Source organism: Mya arenaria, chromosome 11 (assembly GCF_026914265.1).
Source record: "Mya arenaria isolate MELC-2E11 chromosome 11, ASM2691426v1".
NCBI lineage: Eukaryota > Metazoa > Mollusca > Bivalvia > Myida > Myidae > Mya > Mya arenaria.
The window spans coordinates 47232660-47253248 of NC_069132.1; the positions used below are offsets into that span (position 1 = coordinate 47232660).

Genomic DNA, 20589 nt, shown 5'->3' on the forward strand with positions numbered 1-20589 from the left:
ATTTCAAAACCTTTAGTATTTTCCAAGATATGGCCCGGACAAGCACCAATTATAAGAAAAAATGTTTAGGGGAGATAACTTTATAAAGATGCATGATAGGATTATGGTTCTTGTGCATTGCATTTTCTCTCATTGCCACTGTATTTCAATAGACAAAGTTTTCATTCAATCCATTAATCATTTTCCAAGCTATGGCTCGGACAAGCATCAGTTATGGAAAAAAGGGATAAGGGGAGATGACTTAATAAATATACATCATATGATTGTGGTTCTGGTTTTCGTCACTTCCTCTTATTGGCATCAATCTATCTAAACACTAAGTCAAATACTACAAATACCAATAAAGAAAAATTGGTTCAGGGGGGATAACTAAACACATATGCAGGGCAGTATTATGATTCATGTACATTGTACTTCCTCTCATTGCGATCGATCTATTTTGAAGTTTCATTTCAATCCCTTTAGTATTTTCTAAGATATGTCCCGGAAAAGAGCGCACTTTCGGAAAATGTCAGTTAAAGGGAAAATAATGAAAGAAACGTATGCGAGGTAGGATTACGGTTCTCAGTGTGCACTGTACTTCCTCTCATTGCCATATATCTATATTTGAAGTTTCATTTCAATCACTTTAGTATTTTCCAAAATATGGACAAGCACCGATTATGGAAAAAATGGTTAAGGGGAGATGACTTAATTCATATGCATGATAGAATTATGGTTCGTATGCACTGGGTGGGGGTAGAAAGAAAACAGCCTTTTTACCCCTGAAAGAAAACTGAATGATTCACGATTAACTACGCACACGCCGATCTTTATTGTGAATACATCGAAACCCGTTGTTTTGTAGGTAGGTTTAATTTAACATGCATAATAGGCAACAATAGATAAAATGAAAGGATATCACACACACACACACACAAACTATGCCCAAACGCACGCATACCTGATGTTATGGAACACGTACTAACCAATTTAACCGAAGACCGGTTTTGACCCCCATATAATCACGACACCCGGTCAATATTCTTTCGAAATTAGTGACTACTTTTTTGTAAAATATGGACGCCCCTACTGGTACTTGCTGCTCCTGCTGCTGGTGCTGCTACTGTTCTTGCTACTACTACTACTGCTGCTGCTGCTACTACTGCTTCTTCTTCTGCTACCACCACCACCACCACCACCACCACCACCACTACTACTACTACTACTACTACTACTACTACTTCTACTTCTAATTTATAATAATAATAGCAATTTCTTGGTCCAGTTGTTTCAAACGTTTATTCACCCTTCGTGATTCGTCGTGATTGTATGTGGGGATCAAAATGCTGTCTTACACCCACGGTACTGGGGGTGGACGTCTAGCAGGACCGGTCAACAACATTAACAAATATGTGATCACAAATCGATTTGTGATAAGTGCACGGTCAACAAGGGGTCGCATACCCAAATACTAGTTTTTACAAAAGTTGTTCTATATGCATTTTATACATTTGGAAGTTTGTGTGACGAGTGAAATATTGTTTCGTTATTTATTCGTCCATATGTTTTTGTTTGTATGTCGGCAATGATTTGGCCATTTGTCCAATCGCTTAAATTTTACACACTGGTATAATATTTCTGTTATATCTATTTGGCAGTTGTACAAATATAAATAACCACTAGAACTAGAAAACTAATAAACCCTTGAAAGTTCATTTTAACAGTAAGATTGTCATTCATTTCTTTATAACCGAGATTTTTAACTTCGGAAATGCAAAATTGATGTGGTCCGACATTGTTTAATGAGAGATGGGATATCATATTTGTATAAATCAAAATAAATCCTGGATCGAATCGAGTATCATATTTCCCGCTTTATAACAAATACAGACGAATCATTGAGGGCTATTGATTCAGTCAATTACAGTTGAGTAGTTTAACTTCGAATACCAAGACGCTTATCAAACCAATATCATTGGAATACAAAATGTCAATGGTAAGAACTAAAATACTACTTTTTAAAACTAATGATTTAGTCTGTTTCATTGTATGAGTAACTTCAATGAAATGTATAAATCAGTAGTATTAATATAATATAGGTGGTTTACTATGAGAGTCTTCTACAATGCAAGAGTTGCTGGGACGCCAAAGATTTTTACTCAAAAGTTAATTATACATCACATATTAATTTCGTAGAAAGACTTTTCCGAAAAAAAACCCTGAAAATGTTTAATAATAAAATCTGATAATATATTCCTTCGTAAAATTTGCTCAATTTCCTAACACATTAAGTATCTGTACCAACACTGCAATTTAATTTTGTGCTTTATATTTGATCTCATTATCTTGGATCTTATTTGTGGTCATGCGACAAAATGTACATAATGTTATCACGATTTCAAATATCTGTTAAAATTGTCCTGATTGACTGATTCATTATTGTTTGAAATTTTGAATGATTAAATATTACATGTTTGGTTCTTTTGTTCTGTAGAAGGTCCTTAAGAGGGATTGATATAAACCATGCATACATATAATACTGACATGCACATATAAAATTTTAAGTTCTTCTTAGATGGACTGTCAAACTTTACGATCTCATTGAACCTTTGGTCGCAGAAACAATTCGGATGCCGACTTCAAAATATACAATCAAATTCATTATTATGCGATTCGGGATCAACCCTCGTACATGTGAAATAATAAAGTTGTTAAAAGTCATAATTATAATAGGCGTTGATAATAGTCATGTTTCCTGAAAATAAAAACACGCCTTTTGTCATCAATACCTTTCATGTCCATCTAGTGTCTGATCGTCCGCCGTTTGTTTTCAGTATGACGTATCGCTGTCTGATCTCCAACTGACCGACGAACAGATTGAGGGTAATGGTTTGTAAATGTTAAAAGCGAAAACAGTATTAGCTAGACTCTATGATCCTTTTGTTGATGTTGATAATGACAATTGTGACGATTTACACTTTTTGTTGATGTTGATGTTAATAATGACAATTATGACGATTTACACTTTTTGTTGTTGCTGTTGATGATGATGATGATGATGGTGGTGGTGATGATGTGCTGTTGTTACATGTAGGGCTGGTATTGACGATCAATGCAGATTTTGTATGGGTTTTTTTCGATTGACGATGGTTGTTGTTGTCCTTCATAGTGACATCATGGTTGTTTTTAGTGGTGATGTTTAGGGTGCTTCGTAAGGTGTCTATAATATAATAAATTCGAGTACACCGGTGATTACTTTTATGATAATCTCATTGACAGACTTCCGAGAGGCGTTTGGTCTTTTTGATCGAGAGGGTAAAGGTAGCATCACTGTAGACGATCTAAAGGCGGTACTGCGTTCTCTAGGCAAGAACCCGTCTGACGAAGAGCTCGTTGAGATGATCAGGGAGGTGGATGATGACGGTGAGCGCCATGGGGCTGAGGGGGGTCGGGCCATGGTGGGTAAGGGAAGCTTCATCTGAAGGCGATGCGTCGCTATCTGGGCAAGAATCATGCTCATTCAGATAATAAGGATGGTGGATAATGACGTTGAGTCCAATGGGGTCGGGGGTGCTTCATAGCTTCAACGGGTACGACCTGATGGAGCTCCGTCAGACGAAGAGTGCAGAGAGGTAGAATATGACGGTGCATCCAGGGATTGGGTGACGATTGGAAAGTAAAGGGGTCGGGCTATGGAGAGAAAGGGGAGCATCACAGTGATCAGGGTGGTAAATAATGACGGCGTGTCCCTGTTTGGGTGAAGTGAAGGGCAGGGTCAAAAAGGGTAAGGGGAGTATCAACAGGGACCACCTAAGGTGGTCTTGTACTCCGTTGGAAAACCCCGCCAAACGAGATGTTCCATGAGATTCTCTGGGAGTTGGATAATTACGGTAAGTTCTGGGAGAGGTTCGAAGGTCGGGCTATGGAGGGAAGGTTAGCATCACTGTGGGCGATCTGAAGGCGATGCTTCGCTATCAGTGCAAGAATCCATCCAATAGTACTCCATGAGATGATCATAGGTGGATGATGATGACGGCACGTCCCATGGGGGTGAGAGTTTCCGGTCATTGAGGTAAATGTAGTTGTACCGGGGATGACCTGAAGGTAGTGCTGCGCTCTCTGTACAAGAATCCATCCGCCGAGAACTCCGTGAGATGATTATGGCTTGGACTGTTTATAGTTTTCTAGGAATGATAGTGATCGACAATGAAATTTATTAAGGTAACACAACTTCAAGACAAAAGTATTGATTAGTAAAATCAAACTGTGCTTCATGTAGTATGTGTGTAGAACTTGATGCATTTCTGTTTTAGAGAGCGGTACCATCGAGTTCCCAGAGTTTCTCACGATGATGGTGCGGAAAGTGAAGGCACCGGAAACTGAAAAGGAACTGATAGACGCGTTCCGTGTCTTTGATCACCTTAACAATGGCTTCGTCAGTGTCACCGAGATGCGTCACGTTCTTGCCAACCTCGGTGAACGACTGACGGTCACCGAGATTAACGAACTTTGTCGAGTAGCGGACGCAGGCGGAGTTGGTCAAGTAAATTATGTTGGTAAGTACATGTGGATATTGTTAACAGATGCATGGTGGAAACAAAGAGCCCTGCAAGCGGGTGCCATTGGGCTCAACAATTTTTTTAGCAAGAGTGGTTGGACTTGATACACATATGCATGTTGTCGTCATGTACAATGGGCTTTGTTTCATGTGAATTTGTTAAGTAAACTGAATGTTCACGGTTCACAGTTCAATATGGGGGGGGGGGGGGCACTGTATGATGCAACATATAAACTGGGTCTGGGCCTCGCGGTTTCAGACAAGAAGATTTTCAAAGTATTTCTTTTGAAAGTCTATAGGAAACTTGTGACCCTGGGGCAGGGCAGATTTTCAAATATTTCCCTATGTAAATATATAAGAAACTTGTCACAATGAACCCCGGGGCGGGCCAGTTTTGATCAAAGGGGCATAATTTGAACACACTTGGTAGAGGACCACTACATGATAAAACTTACAAAAATTCAAGGGTCTGGGCCGAGCGGTTTCAGTCAAGAAGATTTCCCCATCTAAGTGTATAAGGAACTAGTGACCCAAGGGCCGGGGCCAGGTTTGACCCCAGGGGCATAATTTGACCAAACTTGGTAAAGGACCTCATAATGATGCTACATACAAAATATCAAGGATCTGGGCCTAGAGGTTTCAGACAAGATTAACTGTATCAGTCTATAGGAAATTTGTGACCCCTTGGGCATAGACAGTTGTGACCCCAGGGTAATAATTTTAATAATCTTGATACCTAACCACTATATGATGCTACATACCAAATATCAAGGGTCTGGACCGAGCTGTTTCGAAGGTTTTCACAGCTTTCCCTTTATATCTTTATGCAAACCCGGTGACCCGAATGGCATGGTCAATTTTGACCCGAGGGGATTGATTTGAACCACTAGACACTGTAACACACCAAACATATAAGCTCTAGGTCTTACGGTTTATGTCAAGTAGTGTTTTTTTTAAAACAACAACATCCTTTCAGTTGCCAAGGCAACAAGAGTTCTGCATGGAATTTATTTCTTTGATCAGTTTTGAAAGGGCACCACCTAAGGAACATCCCTGTGAAGTTTTATAAAATTGTCCAAGTCGTTTAGGAGATATTGCAATTGTTGACGTCGTACGCCAGACATGGACTAATCAAAATAGCTAACAAGAAACGCCGTAATGCGACGAAACCAGGCTTTCAATGATTTAGCCTTCGTTGTGAGATTCAGTTTCAATTGTTTTTTTTTATTTATTAACAGTGACCTTGACCCTTGGGGCCCCAAATGCAGTCTCATTACCTCTTGCTAAGTTAGGTCACAATATGCCAACCCCAACTGAAGTTATGGTGAAGTTATTTGGTAACAAACTTTGGCAAAGGGTCATCTATTTTTAGTAACATTGACCTTGACCCAAAGTTGCCCGAAGTGAGACATTTAATGTCAAAATATAGATTTGCAGCCATAGCGTTTTCAGAGACCTGGCTGGACAATTCATTTATGGACTCGGAAATACAAATTCAAGGATACAATGTGATCAGAAAGGACCGGAACAGACAAGGTGGTGGAGTATGCTTATACGTTAATGAAGATCTGGCGTTCACCGAAAGACGGGACCTAGAAAATGACAATCTTGAAGCAGTGTGGGCTGATATTTTATTACCAAAAACCAAACCTATTTTAATAGGGTCATGTTATAGACCACCTAAACAAACAGATTTTGTTGATATTTTTGAAAATGTTTTATCTATGGTTAGATCTGACACAGAATGGTACATCCTTGGTGATTTTAACATTATTTTTTTTTGCAAAGAAATCAGCTCTTTTTAAAAGGTTTGAACAAGTTCTTAATATCTTTAATCTAAAACAGATCATAAATGACCCTACCAGAATCTCAGAGTCCTCTTCTGTGTTAGATCACATTTTATGTAGCCATCAAAACAAGATTGTTCAGTCTGGTACACTTCCGATAGGTCTCAGTGACCATTTGCCTGTATTTTGTACGCGTAAAACACAGAAAGGGACGTATAATATGCATAAGAATGTTGTTGTAAGGTCTTTGAAACATTACAATGTAGATCATTTTATTCACAAACTTAAACTTTGCGATTGGTCAAACATGTTTATTGCAAAAACTGTAGAAGATTCATGGCTGTCTTTTAAAGAAACATTTCTGTCAGTTTTGAACACTGTTGCTCCTGTTAAGGAAGTCAGACTAAAACAAAGAAGTGAACCATGGTTAGATTCTAACATTCTGGAACTCATCAGTCAAAGAGATGCTTTTTATTTCAAATTCAAAAAATACAAACAGAAGGAGATGTTAGATAAATATCGTTTTTACAGAAACCTTGTTCAGAAAGAAGTAATTAAGGCCAAATCGGAATATATGTCGAACAAGCTGGAAGAAAATAAAAATGATCCAAAAAAGCTGTGGTCAGATTTAAAAAATCTTGGATATAGTAGTAAAAGTAAATCTTCTCCAAATATTGTTTTGAACATTGATGATGAAAATTGTTTTGAACCATGTAAGATTGCAAATCACTTTAATACTTTTTTTACTACTGTAGCCTCAACTTTAGTAAAAAAAAACTGCCTTTGCCCTTCAATTTGTTTAACTATGAGTCTGACTGTTTTAAACGATTTTATAAAGATAGAAATCCTGACTCTGTTAAATTTAAACTTCACACTGTTAGTGAAGAATACATTTACAAGGAACTATGTAAACTAAATTGTTCAAAAAGCACAGGGTTAGATAACATTCCTGCAAGATTTTTAAAAGATGCTGCACCATTTTTAAAGATACCAGTAACATTTCTGATAAACAGTTCTATCACAAGTAACATTGTACCATCTGAACTCAAAAATGCTAAAGTTAAACCATTGTTTAAGAAAAACAACAGATCTGATGTTTCAAACTATCGAGCTGTAAGCATACTATGTATAGTTTTAAAAATCTTAGAAAGAGTTGTATACAACCAACTAGAATCTTTTCTTGTTAAACATGGATTATTATACGAACTTCAGAGTGGTTTTAGATGTAACTATTCAACTGACTCCTGCCTAATTCATTTGACCGACCATATAAAAGAACAAAATTCCAAAGGTCTATATACAGGAATGATTATGCTGGATCTTCAAAAGGCGTTTGATATCGTAGATCACAAAATTCTATGTCAGAAGTTAAAAGAAATTGGTGTGGATTCAATTGAGTGGTTTCAATCATATTTATCTGGACGTAAACAAGTTGTCAATGTAAATAATACAACGTCTGAATTCATGAACATCTCTTGTGGCGTTCCTCAAGGAAGCATACTTGGACCGTTGCTGTTTTTATGCTATGTCAATGATATGAGTATAAGCCTAAGTGAAAAATGTAAATTAAAATTATATGCAGATGATAGTGCTATCCTTTTCTCACATAAAGATCCGTCTGTTATTAGTAATGTACTCGGCAAGGAACTTGAAAACTGTAGTAAGTGGTTAGTTGACAACAAACTGTCTTTGCATCTTGGAAAAACAGAATGTATTTTATTTGGGTCTTAAAGAAAACTAACAAAAGTTGATAGCTTTAATGTAAACTGCAATGGCCATATCATAAAACCTAAACAATCTGTTAAATATCTTGGAAATATACTGGACAATGATCTCAGTGCTGCATCTATTGTTAACAATATTGTCAGTAAAGTTAATTCTAGGCTAAATTTTTTATATAGACAAAATCGTTTTTTAGATATGAATCTAAGAAGATTGTTATGTAACTCCTTAATACAATGTCATTTTGACTATGCATCGACATCTTGGTACAATGGTATATCTAAACAATTCAAGAACAGATTACAGGTCACTCAGAACAAAGTTGTCAGATTTATTTATGGCTATGATTGTAGAACTTCCCTGAAAGTCTCGGCTTTCAGTGATATTGGATGGCTTAATATAGAAAATAGGATAAAGCAACTACGACTAAACCATGTACATAAAATCTTTAATAGCAAATGCCCATCATACTTACATGAACATTTTACTTTAGTCTCATCTACACATTCTTACAACAGTAGACATAGTGCTGGAAATTTTAAAGTGCCACAGGCTGACAGTTTTATATTAAATACTTTCTTTTATCAAGCAATCCAGGACTGGAACAGTCTTCCAATAAAGTTAAAAGAATTGAAAAATAAGAATACTTTTAAAAAAGAAGTGAAATCACATCTCATTGTTGGTATGAAATGTGCAGAAATGGAAGATTTCCTATTTTATTAATTGTTATTCATTTAATCTTGCATATCAGTCCAAAGATTTTTGTCATATTATGCTAAAGTGTCATATGGTTTTAACAGTCGGTTGCATTATAACTGTAAAAGTTCGATATCAAACATTTAATCATTCTTTAACTGGTCAAGAGTACATGCATGTTATTTTTGTATAAGTAAACCTAATTTAAACAGCTTACAACTGATATCTTGGCAAATAATTATAGTTGTCATAAGGACCCCATTGGAAATAAGTTGAATAACTTTAATGGGTTATCCTGTGTTATATATTTGTCACATTGAATTAAATCTTTGTTAACGCACGTATGTATCCAAAGCATTCTAATGATGTTGTGCTTTAGTATAGATATCATCACTAATACTTTGTTAATCAGTCTGTGTTATAACTTTATGAGATATTTGGTTTGTTACTATGACATATATATGCACGAATAAATCTATTTATCTATCTATAATGGCCCAAAACGCAAATCTCTGAAAAGGTGTAAGTTATTTTTATTGAACAACACATACCAGTACTGGCAGTAGTCAGTGCCCTGGAATCTCACAACAAAAGATAAATGATAAGGATTTGTCATGTTTAAATTGATATTTTATGTATAACTGATCTTAACAATGATTATCCATAGCTGTGCTTCCAATGGTATATACTAATTTGCTCAAATTCAATTCAGCCAAACACAAGTCATCCATCTTTGTTTTCGTTTTTATAAATTAGTTCTAAAAGAGCTAGATGTGATGAACAATACATCTGCCTTCTGATTGGTTAATGTTTGTTTATAGTATGTAACACAGGTTTTGATTGGTTAAAAAATGTGTATGACCATTAATTATGATACCACAAAGCACATACCCAAAGCACTTTTAGCTGCAAAAAAAGTCAATACTGTTGTTTAATTTGTGAACAGTTACCTAAGCTTTTTATATCTGTAGAAAGGTTTTGAAATGCATACTTTTAAAACGAAAGCAGAGTTTCCAAATTTCGGCAGACACAAGTAAAATCATTAAGATAATGCAACAGGATGTTTTTCTTACCTGATGACATCAAAATATCCAAATATAAGTTAATGACTGACTGACTGACTAATTGTAACTACTTGGCAGACTGGCTCATTCATTCATTTACTACTCTCATCATCATCATCATCATCATCACCACCACCACCATCATCATCATCATCATCATCATCATCATCATCATCATCATCATCAAGCTTCGTCATTTCTATAAAAGGTTAAGCAAAGCATTTATAAACAAGAGCTGTCACAGGTGTTGAATGCCCCCGAAGTGCCATCCAGTTAAATTGATTATGCAATTTCTAATATGCCTACACATTCAGGAAGAGCTATCACAAACTATAAGTAATTATGCCAGCCCCCATGATGGATGACATCAAGTGTGGAGGAGTGATGCAGTAAGAGGTAGAGACATGGGTCTTGCACCCGACACATCGTCTTTATGTATCCATCACATGTGCAAAGTAATCTTAAAATATCTCAAAGTAATCTTAAACTAAAGTTACAGCCGAAAGCAGATATTCTATGTGCTTAAATGCAGAATTCCATACGGATAAAACTCTAAAATGCGACCTTGAATGTTCAGGTAGGGACGTTGGGTTTTGCACACATCACATCGACTTTATATACAAAACAAATGTGCCAATTAATTTTTAAATCCCTCTGTGCACAACAAAATTACAGCCCGTACACCACCGACTATTCTGTATATGCATATAAGCTGCATTCCGTAATGATAAAACTCAAAGTTTGACCTTGAACTTTGAGGTAAGGACTTGGGTCTTACACAACACACACCGCCTTTAGATGCTGAACACATGTGCCAAGTTATTTTAACATCCCTACTTGCATGACAAAGTTAAAGCCCGGATATGGAAACGGATTGACGGACGGACAGATGGACACACAATGCAATTTTAATATGCCCACCTTCGGGGGCATAATAAAAAGATTTACCTTTTTTTAAAGACGCAGTTTAGAAAACCAAGCTTTTGTGAGGCTGCTTTTTTATTTGACATGGGCTGCATGTGCGTCATATTTTTATTGTGATGGATAATTGTAAAAGTCTATTTGTGCTAAATACAATATATAACATTTATTAAAGATGTACCGTAATCCATTGATTTTTTTTTTCTTTCAGATTTTGTGAAAACAATGTCCTTATGATGACAAAACAGACGATGTGGATGGAGATCTGCAGTTTTGTCATGAAAATTATAAGTAAATGAACAAAGTTAAATTTAATGCTGTATTAATATATTATATACAATGCGTGCCTTCTGTGATTGAACTGACATAGTGAATAAGAAACCGGACATAAATAATTAAGTGTAATTTGTGTTATCTGCTATATGTAAGATTTTTCGTGTAAGTGGACATGTTTGTGATTACTTCGAAAGAGTAAAAGAGACAAAATCTTGAATTCTTAAATGGACTTGTCTTTTATATAATCCTGTTCACAATTACTAAACTTAAATACAAACTAGTTTTTACAAGAAAGTAGTATCTACTGTAAAGACCGACTGTTTAAAATAATTCATATCAGCTTATTGTGTCCTCTTGTTAACTAGCATCAACTCATTAATTCGATATGATAACCCATGTGTCTTAAACTGTTACAATTCAGAGTAAGCACCAGATCAGACAGTTCTCCTGCTAACGGACAACCAGTACTTAAGGTACAGAGGTTTGACAGTTTTAAAACACTGAACATAGGCTGTTACTATGTCTTTTTATTGATACAAAATTGCCACACTATCATGAAATGTCAACAATAATTTATTAGTCTACAATAATTGATGAATTATTTTCCAAAATACTAGATCAAGTATTACAACTGTAAAATTGGGGTTTAATGAATGACTCAATTTAAACAGGTTTTCAACAAAATAAAACCTATAGAGTTGAAAGACACTCAGTAATTGAATTGCATGTATTATAGTTTGTAAACTGATGTTCATAAAGTAAGTTCAATTCATTAACAATGTACGAAGAGAAAAGGACATACTATGAATGGTATGCATGTTCTTTATCTTGAATGAAATATCTCTTTTGCGTTGTTGTTTAAATGTGAACTATTTCATGATGTGTTTTAGATAAAACAACTACAGATGAAACAAGTTTGGAATACTGCAGATCACAAATGTGTCAGTTTCAGAGCAGTAAAGATTAACACGTTAACAATGATGACAGAAACAATGTTGTAAATGAAGAACTTTAATTCAAACAGGATTAAGATGAACATTAACAGGAACCTGTATGCCCCCTTAATGGCAGTCAATCAGTCATCTCACATTAAATGTCTGCGGGGAAATTTAAGGTGATGGCCACCATCAAGTTTGTTAAGAATATGGGCAATGCTAGTTATGCTGATATACAGATAGTTGCTTAATGGTCAATTGAAGTGGAAACCAATATGTTTAAAATAATACAACAATAGTCTATTTCTTGGAACTTTCAAGCAAAACATTATTTTTATTAATCATTATAATATTTTTAAATACCTGTTTTGAAAGATGACCATGACAGGTCAATCTGGTGACCTTAACCTTTGACCTGCTAACCCCCAAATCAATATGGGTCATCTGCAGGTTTTGACTAACCACCCTGCCATGTTTGAGGACCTAAGGCCAAAGCATACTCTAGTTATCAACCAGACAAGACTCTTGTGTTCAAGGTCATCATGTCTGTGACCTACTGACCTCAAGTCAAAAGGGGTCATTTTGCTGGTCATTACCAGCCTCTCTACCAAGTATGAGACCTTAGGCCCAAGTATTCTCTATTTATGAATTGGACAAGATTTTGTCTACTGACTGACCGACCAACCAACATGTGCAAAGCAATATACCACTACTTTTTCAAAGGGTGCATACTTAAACATTGAACATATGGCAAGCACTTCAATGTAAATTAACATTTCAATAACATGAAAGTTCTATGAGTAAACAATGGAGTCTACAGTAATTATCTTGATTTAACAGTATATGATGAGCAAACTAATGAAACAATTGAATGTAAACAGCTACATAACAATCACAAATACTTACATGTAAATAATACTAGAAATAAATTGTACTTTATACAAAGAACACAGTAGCAATTCATAGAGATTAATTTTTTGTTTCAGTAGAATATCAATTTCGAAAGTATAATTTTTTTAGTGTTAACAAGATAAAATATATTAAATTGATATCTCATTGAAACAATAATTCTTTTTATTGTATGCTTCAAACTCATTTCTGAAATTATGTCATTAATATTTTGTTCTAGCTGTGTGGACACTGACGTTTGATTTGGATTTGAAAAAGCGCTTGTCTCCCCCATTGTGTGGTCGAAGGTGAGATATAATCAATGATGGTCATAAAATTTATACTTTTAGACTGGAGAAGAACAAACATAGGGGTCATATACTGGTCATGTACAATCTGCATACCAAGTATGAAGTTCCTGGGTCCAAGTATATAGTTCCTGGGTCCAAGCATTCTTTAGTTAATGAGCAGAAAGAAGTGTGATGTACGGACTGGTGAAGCAACAAATTGTTTTTCAGCTGAAGGTAACAGTCACCTTTTGAACTTAAAATCAATAAGGGTCATCTATTAATCAAGACAAACTCGCACACCAAGTATGAAATTACTGTGCCTAAGCATTCTTTAGTTGTATAGCGGAAACTGTTATTTTACCTCAAGGTAACCTTGACATTTGACCTACTGGCCTGAAAATCAAAAGGGGTGAACTACTAGTCAGGACAACTGTCAACTGTCATACCAAGGATGAAGTTCCTGGGTGTAAGCATTCTGTAAAATTTGAGCAGAAACCATTCTTTTACCTAACGGTCACACTGACCTATGACCTTTGACCTACTTATCCCAAAATCAAAAGAGGTCATCAACTAGTCATGAATAACTGGCATACCAAGTATAAAGTTCCTAGGTGCAAGCATTCGTTCGTTATTCAGCGGAACTGTTTTCACCTCGAGCTCACTGCAACCTTGACCTTTGACTTACTGATCCCAAAATCAGGAGCAATATGCTAAGTCATGACAAACTTGCATACCAAGTATGAAGTTCCTGGGTGCAACTGTTCTTTAGTTATTATTGGTAATTGTTTTTCCCTTCAAGGTCACTGTGACCTTGACGTTAATCCTACTGATCCCTAAACGATAGGGGTCATCAACTAGTCATGACCAAGTATGAAATACCTGGGTGCAAGCATTCTTTAGTTATTAAGGGGAAACCATTTTTTCACCTTAAGTTCACCTTTGAACCCCCCAAATCAATAGGGGTTATCTTCTGGTCATAATCAACCTGAATACCAAGTATGAAATTCCTTGGTCTTAGCGTTCTCAAGTTATTAAACAGAAATGAAGTGTGAGGTATGGACTGACAAGACAGCGCAAAAACAATATTGGGGGAGACATAATGTCAAAACAGTTCTTATATCCCACTTTTACATTTCTATAAACCAGCAGAAATCCTTTAATAAACTGGAAGCACATCCTATCATGACCAACATACAGATTTGATATTCACAAAAGCAAACTGATAACCAAGACATATAATTTTTTCAGCAATTCAAGGGTCATAACCAAATAAAAATAATAGCAAAAGATATGGGCCTTGCATACACACATGCATATTTTGAATGTCACTGGTAACATGAGTACTTAATTCAATGTGAATTTCATAAAAGTTTTTAAGTTATGAACAAGATTATATTTTTTTCACTTTTTTTTTTATCTGACATTCATTAAGTTTAATAGTTGATGCATTCTCACATTAGGGGTGACAAATAGGTAGTTTGCCATATTTTACAACTCTTATGTCATTTTTCGAGTTATCATTCTCGTACACCAAATCTGACACTAAATTAAATATTGTCAAACCTCTGATAAATGAGAATATGAAATAAGGTCTCTTCATAACAAGAGCTGTCACAATCAGTGATGAATGCCCCTGAAGTGCCAACCACTTGAATAGATTGCTACTATGCATACTTTAAGGAAAAGCTAACATTAACTATAAGCATATGCCTGACCCCATGATGGTAAGTGTGGCCAATGAAGTGAAAAAGTAAGGGGTAGGGACTTGGGTCTTGCACGTGACACATTCCGTGTCACTTTTTGTAAAGAACACATGCCAATTCATTATAAAATCCCATTTGCATGATTAAGTAACAGCCTGGACATGACAAAAAGTTACTATACTCATATTGAATTGCATCCACGCAGCATTCTTTAATGATTGAACTCTGACCCCGAACTTTGGGGTAGAGTCGAGGGTCTAGCTCCATACACATCACTTTTATGTATTGGACACATGTGCCATTTATTTTAAAGTCTCTCCATGCATAACAAAGTAACACGTTGGGAACGACCAACTAGACTCTATCTGCATATATGCAGCATTCCTTCAATGATAAACTTCAAAGTGTGACTTTGACCTTAAGGTTGGTAAGGGTGTCTTGCTTGCGACACATTGTCTTTATGTCATGAAAACATGTGCTAAGTAATTTTAAAATCCCTCAGTGCATGCCAAAGTTCTCAGACAAAAAAACCAGAAAGATGTGTTTGTTTTATTTGTTTTCAAGCCCATCAAATAGAGAATTTTAGTTATACACGAGACAAAATGATCATTTATGGGACACAAAAATCATATATTTAATACTATTTGGACTTTCACGAATATTTAGTCTGAAGAAATATAAACAGAGTATGGAATAGAATATTAGATATTAAAACACATATAATGTATACCTAATTATTATTAAAAACCATTTTGGCCCAACATTTCTAAGATATTTTCAGGTGTACACATTATCAAAAACAACCCATTTGCAAATTGGCAAATGTTTATACTTCTTCAAACACAAAAGATGTTAATATATGGAGTTTTCATCAAATCATATCCATAATGAAACCCTTAAACATTTACAGAGCTATTCTGTCATTTACAAGAATATTTATGAAAGAAGCAATTTAACTAAAGTTCACTAAAAGAAGTCATATTAACCATCATAATAAATGAAGAAATTGTTAACATTTGCTCTTGTCCCAATTGGTTTCATTTATACATGGCAGAAAATGAACATAATGCATTTTGTTTTTCTTTTATGACAATTTTTGAAATTAAGGCTGAATGTTTAATTTCATTAAGAATATTACTTTCGACATTTCTAATGATAAAAATTGAACACATAACATAAAGAAAGGTGTTTCTCCCACCTCAGATAAGTAGATCCATTAATTTAACCATGCTAGAAATTCTTATCTTGCCCACCGGCAAATATAAAATGCCCGTATGGAACTTCTTTTAATGGTCACCACATTGTAATTACCTCCCTTGTTGAAGACTGTCGTCTGTAGCGCATCATGGAAACCTTGTCTGGTGGCAATATTTAGAACGCGAGTTAATTATTTCTCGCTTCAAATGTCACCAGGAAACAGTGTTCACGCACCTTTCAAGAAATAATGCTTCATTCTTCTTAGAACTATTTAAAGACCGATCAGACCATTTACATACACTGAATCACTGCGCGAATATCCATGACAACCACGAATTATTGCATATGCATACGCAATTATTTTCACTAAGCACAAAAGAGTTCCGGCAAAAAAATACATTTTTACTTAATTTTGTTTAAATGCGGTGGGAGAAAAAGCATCTACCATAGCCGCTCGTGTAAGATAGGTTCATCCCGACCCTCGCGCAGAGTGTTTTGCGGAAACTCGGTAAACCTCGTTTCCGCAAAACACCCTACGCTCGGGTCGGAATGAACTCTCGGCCATGGAAGGTACTTATAGTCTCCCGTAAATGATTGAATATTTTGGTTCTCTGGGAATTTGTACAATGGACTTTATTATTAAATTCTAGTGTTTTTTAACATTCTGGTCTGGGGCATTTATTAAATCATTCACATTGTGGAATTGAAAAGTTATGTGTGAGCAAGATCACTCAAGGACTTGTAAATGAATTTCTGAACACAAGAGATCGCTAGAAGCGATGGATGCTCCCCAAACACCCCTTTTCAGCTTGTAGAAGCTGATTGAAGCATTATTGTACTCAAGTTGAAAAAGTTCATACCATGCAAAAATATGTAGTTTTTAGGGGAAACTTTTTGTGCACTGCATCTCCTCTCATCGCCATCTATCAATATTTAAAGTTTCATTTAAATACCTTTAGTACTTTCCTAGATAAGGGCCGGAAAAGCACCAATTATGAAACTAGATGCCAAATGGCGACATGTCGAGCCCGTTGAAAGAGCCTTTGACACAGACATAATGCTCTTCCATGCAATTGCAACACAGAATACATACAGCCTTCACAAGGTTCAGTCAGGACGGACATACAGACACACACATACAGAACCTGCGACACTCCGTCTCATCATGGTGAAACTCCATGGCAAGTGTTTTACAAATCTTATAATGCATGGTAAGATACACCCCAGACAAGGTTCAGTCCAGAGCAGTCCTATCAACAGTACTCATTTTGACATTCAACCTTGTAAATCTTCTGGGTGACACACCACCTCATCAAGGTAAACCTTAATGGCAAGTTTTTTGAGAATCCTGTAATGCACGGTCAAGATACACCCTGGAAAAGGTTCAGACCGGACGGACACACTTACACACACACACACTGACACATGCACATACATGGAACTGCCATTGTGACAGCTATGTCAAACTCACCTCAAGTGGGCTCGAAAAAAATGATTACCGGTAAGGGACAATAACTTGAGAAATATGCATGATAAGATTATGATTCTTGTGCACTGTCTTTCCCATCTATCTATATACCACTTTTTATTTCCATCCTATCAGTAGTTTTGAAGTTATTTTCTGGACAAGGGTGTAATGGTTCGACAGCAGGACAGACAGACAAAGACACCACTTTATGCTCATCCCTTAAGGGAGCTAAAAAAAATTTACTCTGTAGGTGTAAATAAATTTAGACACAAGTCTAGATATGTAAACAATGTTTCAATATAAACTATATAATCCACCTTAACACATGTTATGATGTTTCTGTACAGAAAATGGTTGAACAGTAATATTCTACAAGGAATCAAAATTGGACTCATAAACGACACACATTCTGATGACACAATTATACCATTGATCTTGAAAAGCAAAGTTCCTTTTGCTGTAAACCGCTGACATTCTTACATCTTTATAGTCACAAGAGCCAAGCATTTTGGCAATAATGAGCCTGAATGGAATTTAATTTCGAATTTTCAACAATGCACAAAGTTAGGTAAATGTTTCTGAAGCAGGTGTTTTCTGTGATCTTATAAGACTAGTTATGATTTTGAATGGTTATGTGAACTAAATATTTTTGTTAGCAAACTCTAGGTGCCATGACCTTAGAGGTAGGGACACAGGTCGTGCAAAGACACGTCAAACACATGTGGCAAGTCATTTAAAAATCTGTCCATACATGAGAAAGAAATTGAGCCAGACGGACGGATGGTGCGATTTTAATGTGCCAAGCGTCAAGCATAAAAAACAACAGTATTAAATAAATTATTTTGATAACAATCATAACCATTGGTGCCTGAAACTGCAATGGCAGCATTTGTCACCCCTACCTGAGAACATGTCTAATGCAATCATAGTTTTAGTAATATTGTCATCTGGCTAAAATTTAATACAACATGTGAATTAACATCATCATGACAAATAATTGCAATACCAAATAACTAGACAACGGTTGTATACATTGCAGTTATCAGAAACACTCCAAGTCCATACTCGTAAAATGAATTTTAAATAGCATCACTGTGTGGGAACGGACACCGGATATAGCTCAAAAAGTGATCAATCGATTAGCGTTTGATTTTGACACATGGACAGTTTTCTATCATTTTTTTGTATTTTATGGTGATATATTTAACAAAATCGAAGAGTTTTGAATTACTTGATACTGTGCAATATACGACTATGATGGAAATGTGTCTCCTCTTTTGTATAATAGCACAATTCTCGCCGAAAGTTGAATGATCACTCACAAATGTTCATTTATGTGGTACGATTTCAAACATAAATCAACAAATTGAAAATAAGAATAAAAACTGAATCGAGCAATTTCATTGTAATTACATAATCTAGTAATGTGTAAAATATAAATATGATATCTTTTGCTGTAACGGAGATATTCATACCTTTTGAGGCCCTGGCAGTGTACTGTGGATAGAAAAAGCAAATAAATAACTGCACAGGGGATAGCTATTAAGTGGACTGAGGATAGTAATGATGTATTAAGAAAAACGAGACTGTGATAATGATTACGGAAAGTGTTCGAGGTTGTCCATATCGAGGGATGAGAGCAAAAACATGTTGTTGTTCTTTGTATCTGTATGCACTTAAAACTGTTTCATTCATACATATTAGTCAACCATGATGTATTTTTCACAAGCATCAATATCTAAATATTTGAAATACGCCGGTAATCTAATTTATTGAGTAACACAAAACATATGGCCGTATAATGTATGTGGTGTTTGCTATTCATATATATAATATTGCTTTGTAAATCAAGTAGGTACGTTTTTGCAAACAGAAAGTCACCAGTAGGGAAATACCGGAATGAGATATTGTGATCAAATTTAGAACACGTAAACCTTTTTTCTAAGCTTGGGTCGATGTTGGTATTACTTAGAACAGAATAATGGTCTCTGCTCGTTCACTTCAGTGAGAAAGAATGTATTGTGACCAACCCTGATATTTACGCAGCTTGCATATATACGTTCATTTAGGAGAGCATGGATCAAACTCATGTTAACTAAAGTTTGCTCAATAATTTCTTATCAAATTGTACTCTCACTTTTTGCTGATTATTTAAAAGTTTGAAATAGACATATACATGTATAATGTATATTAACAGTGTTACTATCAATTTTTGTCCCATTTTACATGTTATCACCAGGACACACATTTCTCAACTTTTAAACTATCCCCAGTACATAATACGGCTATCCCCAGTACAGTACTGTGGACATTTCTAAGGGCATATCTTTAACAGTTTAAAAGTTACATTGCCATTTCTTACAATAAAAATAGTTGAGCTTATTCTTGTGAAATCCTTTGATTCAGATTTTTTATTTATTCGATATATTTCTTAAAAATATCAATACTTGTCGAAATTCAATTAGTTTTGAGGTGATCATCTCAGATTTGAAGAAACATTTTATGAGGTCTGCTAAATCGTAAGCACTTTAAAGTATACCATAGGCCAAATTAAGCATTCAGCTATTAGTTCAAACACTTGCTTCATTTGTGGATACGGTAGATATGCGTTAACACAGCAAGATCTTACCTCTGGTAAATTAAAATAACTGCATAATTGTCTTTTACTTATCACTTTTTGAGCTATATCTGGTGTCCCTTCCCACACAGTGAGCATGGGTTGTAACAATTTCTCAAGCCCAGTAGAAATTTAAGACTACTGAGTTGTAGATACAAACAAAATTATATCAAATGACCAACATTGCTGAAGACTTAAGGCACATGAGAGTGAAAGACGAGGGAGATATTCAAGAGTTGGGTTGTCCTCTACAGTGGCTAAGTGTTCTGGCTCATGGACATGACAATGGCTTGATTCAACATCTCTTCCTCTGTCAGCTCTGAAAAATAACATGCATTAAAAGATCATTATGCACCTATCAGTGTTGTGCTCAATGGGAATACGGCGGACACACCCAGGGGATATAGACAGACTGTAAATGAAGGCAATTACTGTGACAGCCTTATATACTAGTAAGTAGTAACTGCTATGCCATATTATACTCA

At 35.6% G+C, this 20589-nt stretch overlaps 2 protein-coding genes across 3 annotated transcripts in view; one reads left to right on the forward strand and one right to left on the reverse strand.

The window, feature by feature from the left end:
* Positions 1 to 1904: 1904 nt before the first annotated feature.
* On the forward strand, positions 1905 to 11434 carry LOC128208013 (uncharacterized). Its single transcript, XM_052911290.1, has 5 exons — positions 1905 to 1978; positions 2817 to 2865; positions 3262 to 3405; positions 4296 to 4538; positions 10942 to 11434. Exons 1-5 carry the CDS (start codon positions 1970 to 1972, stop codon positions 10965 to 10967), a joined length of 471 nt encoding a protein of 156 aa, XP_052767250.1. The 5' UTR covers positions 1905 to 1969; the 3' UTR covers positions 10968 to 11434.
* Positions 11435 to 11513: 79 nt separating this feature from the next.
* LOC128208011 (ataxin-3-like) overlaps positions 11514 to 20589 on the reverse strand; it is a 28161-nt gene continuing 19085 nt past the window's right edge. For both annotated transcript variants that reach the window (XM_052911287.1, XM_052911285.1), the window contains exon 7: positions 11514 to 20423. In XM_052911287.1, coding sequence (XP_052767247.1) covers positions 20362 to 20423 — 62 coding nt within the window. In that variant the 3' untranslated portion in view covers positions 11514 to 20361. The remainder of the gene's footprint in view (positions 20424 to 20589) is intronic.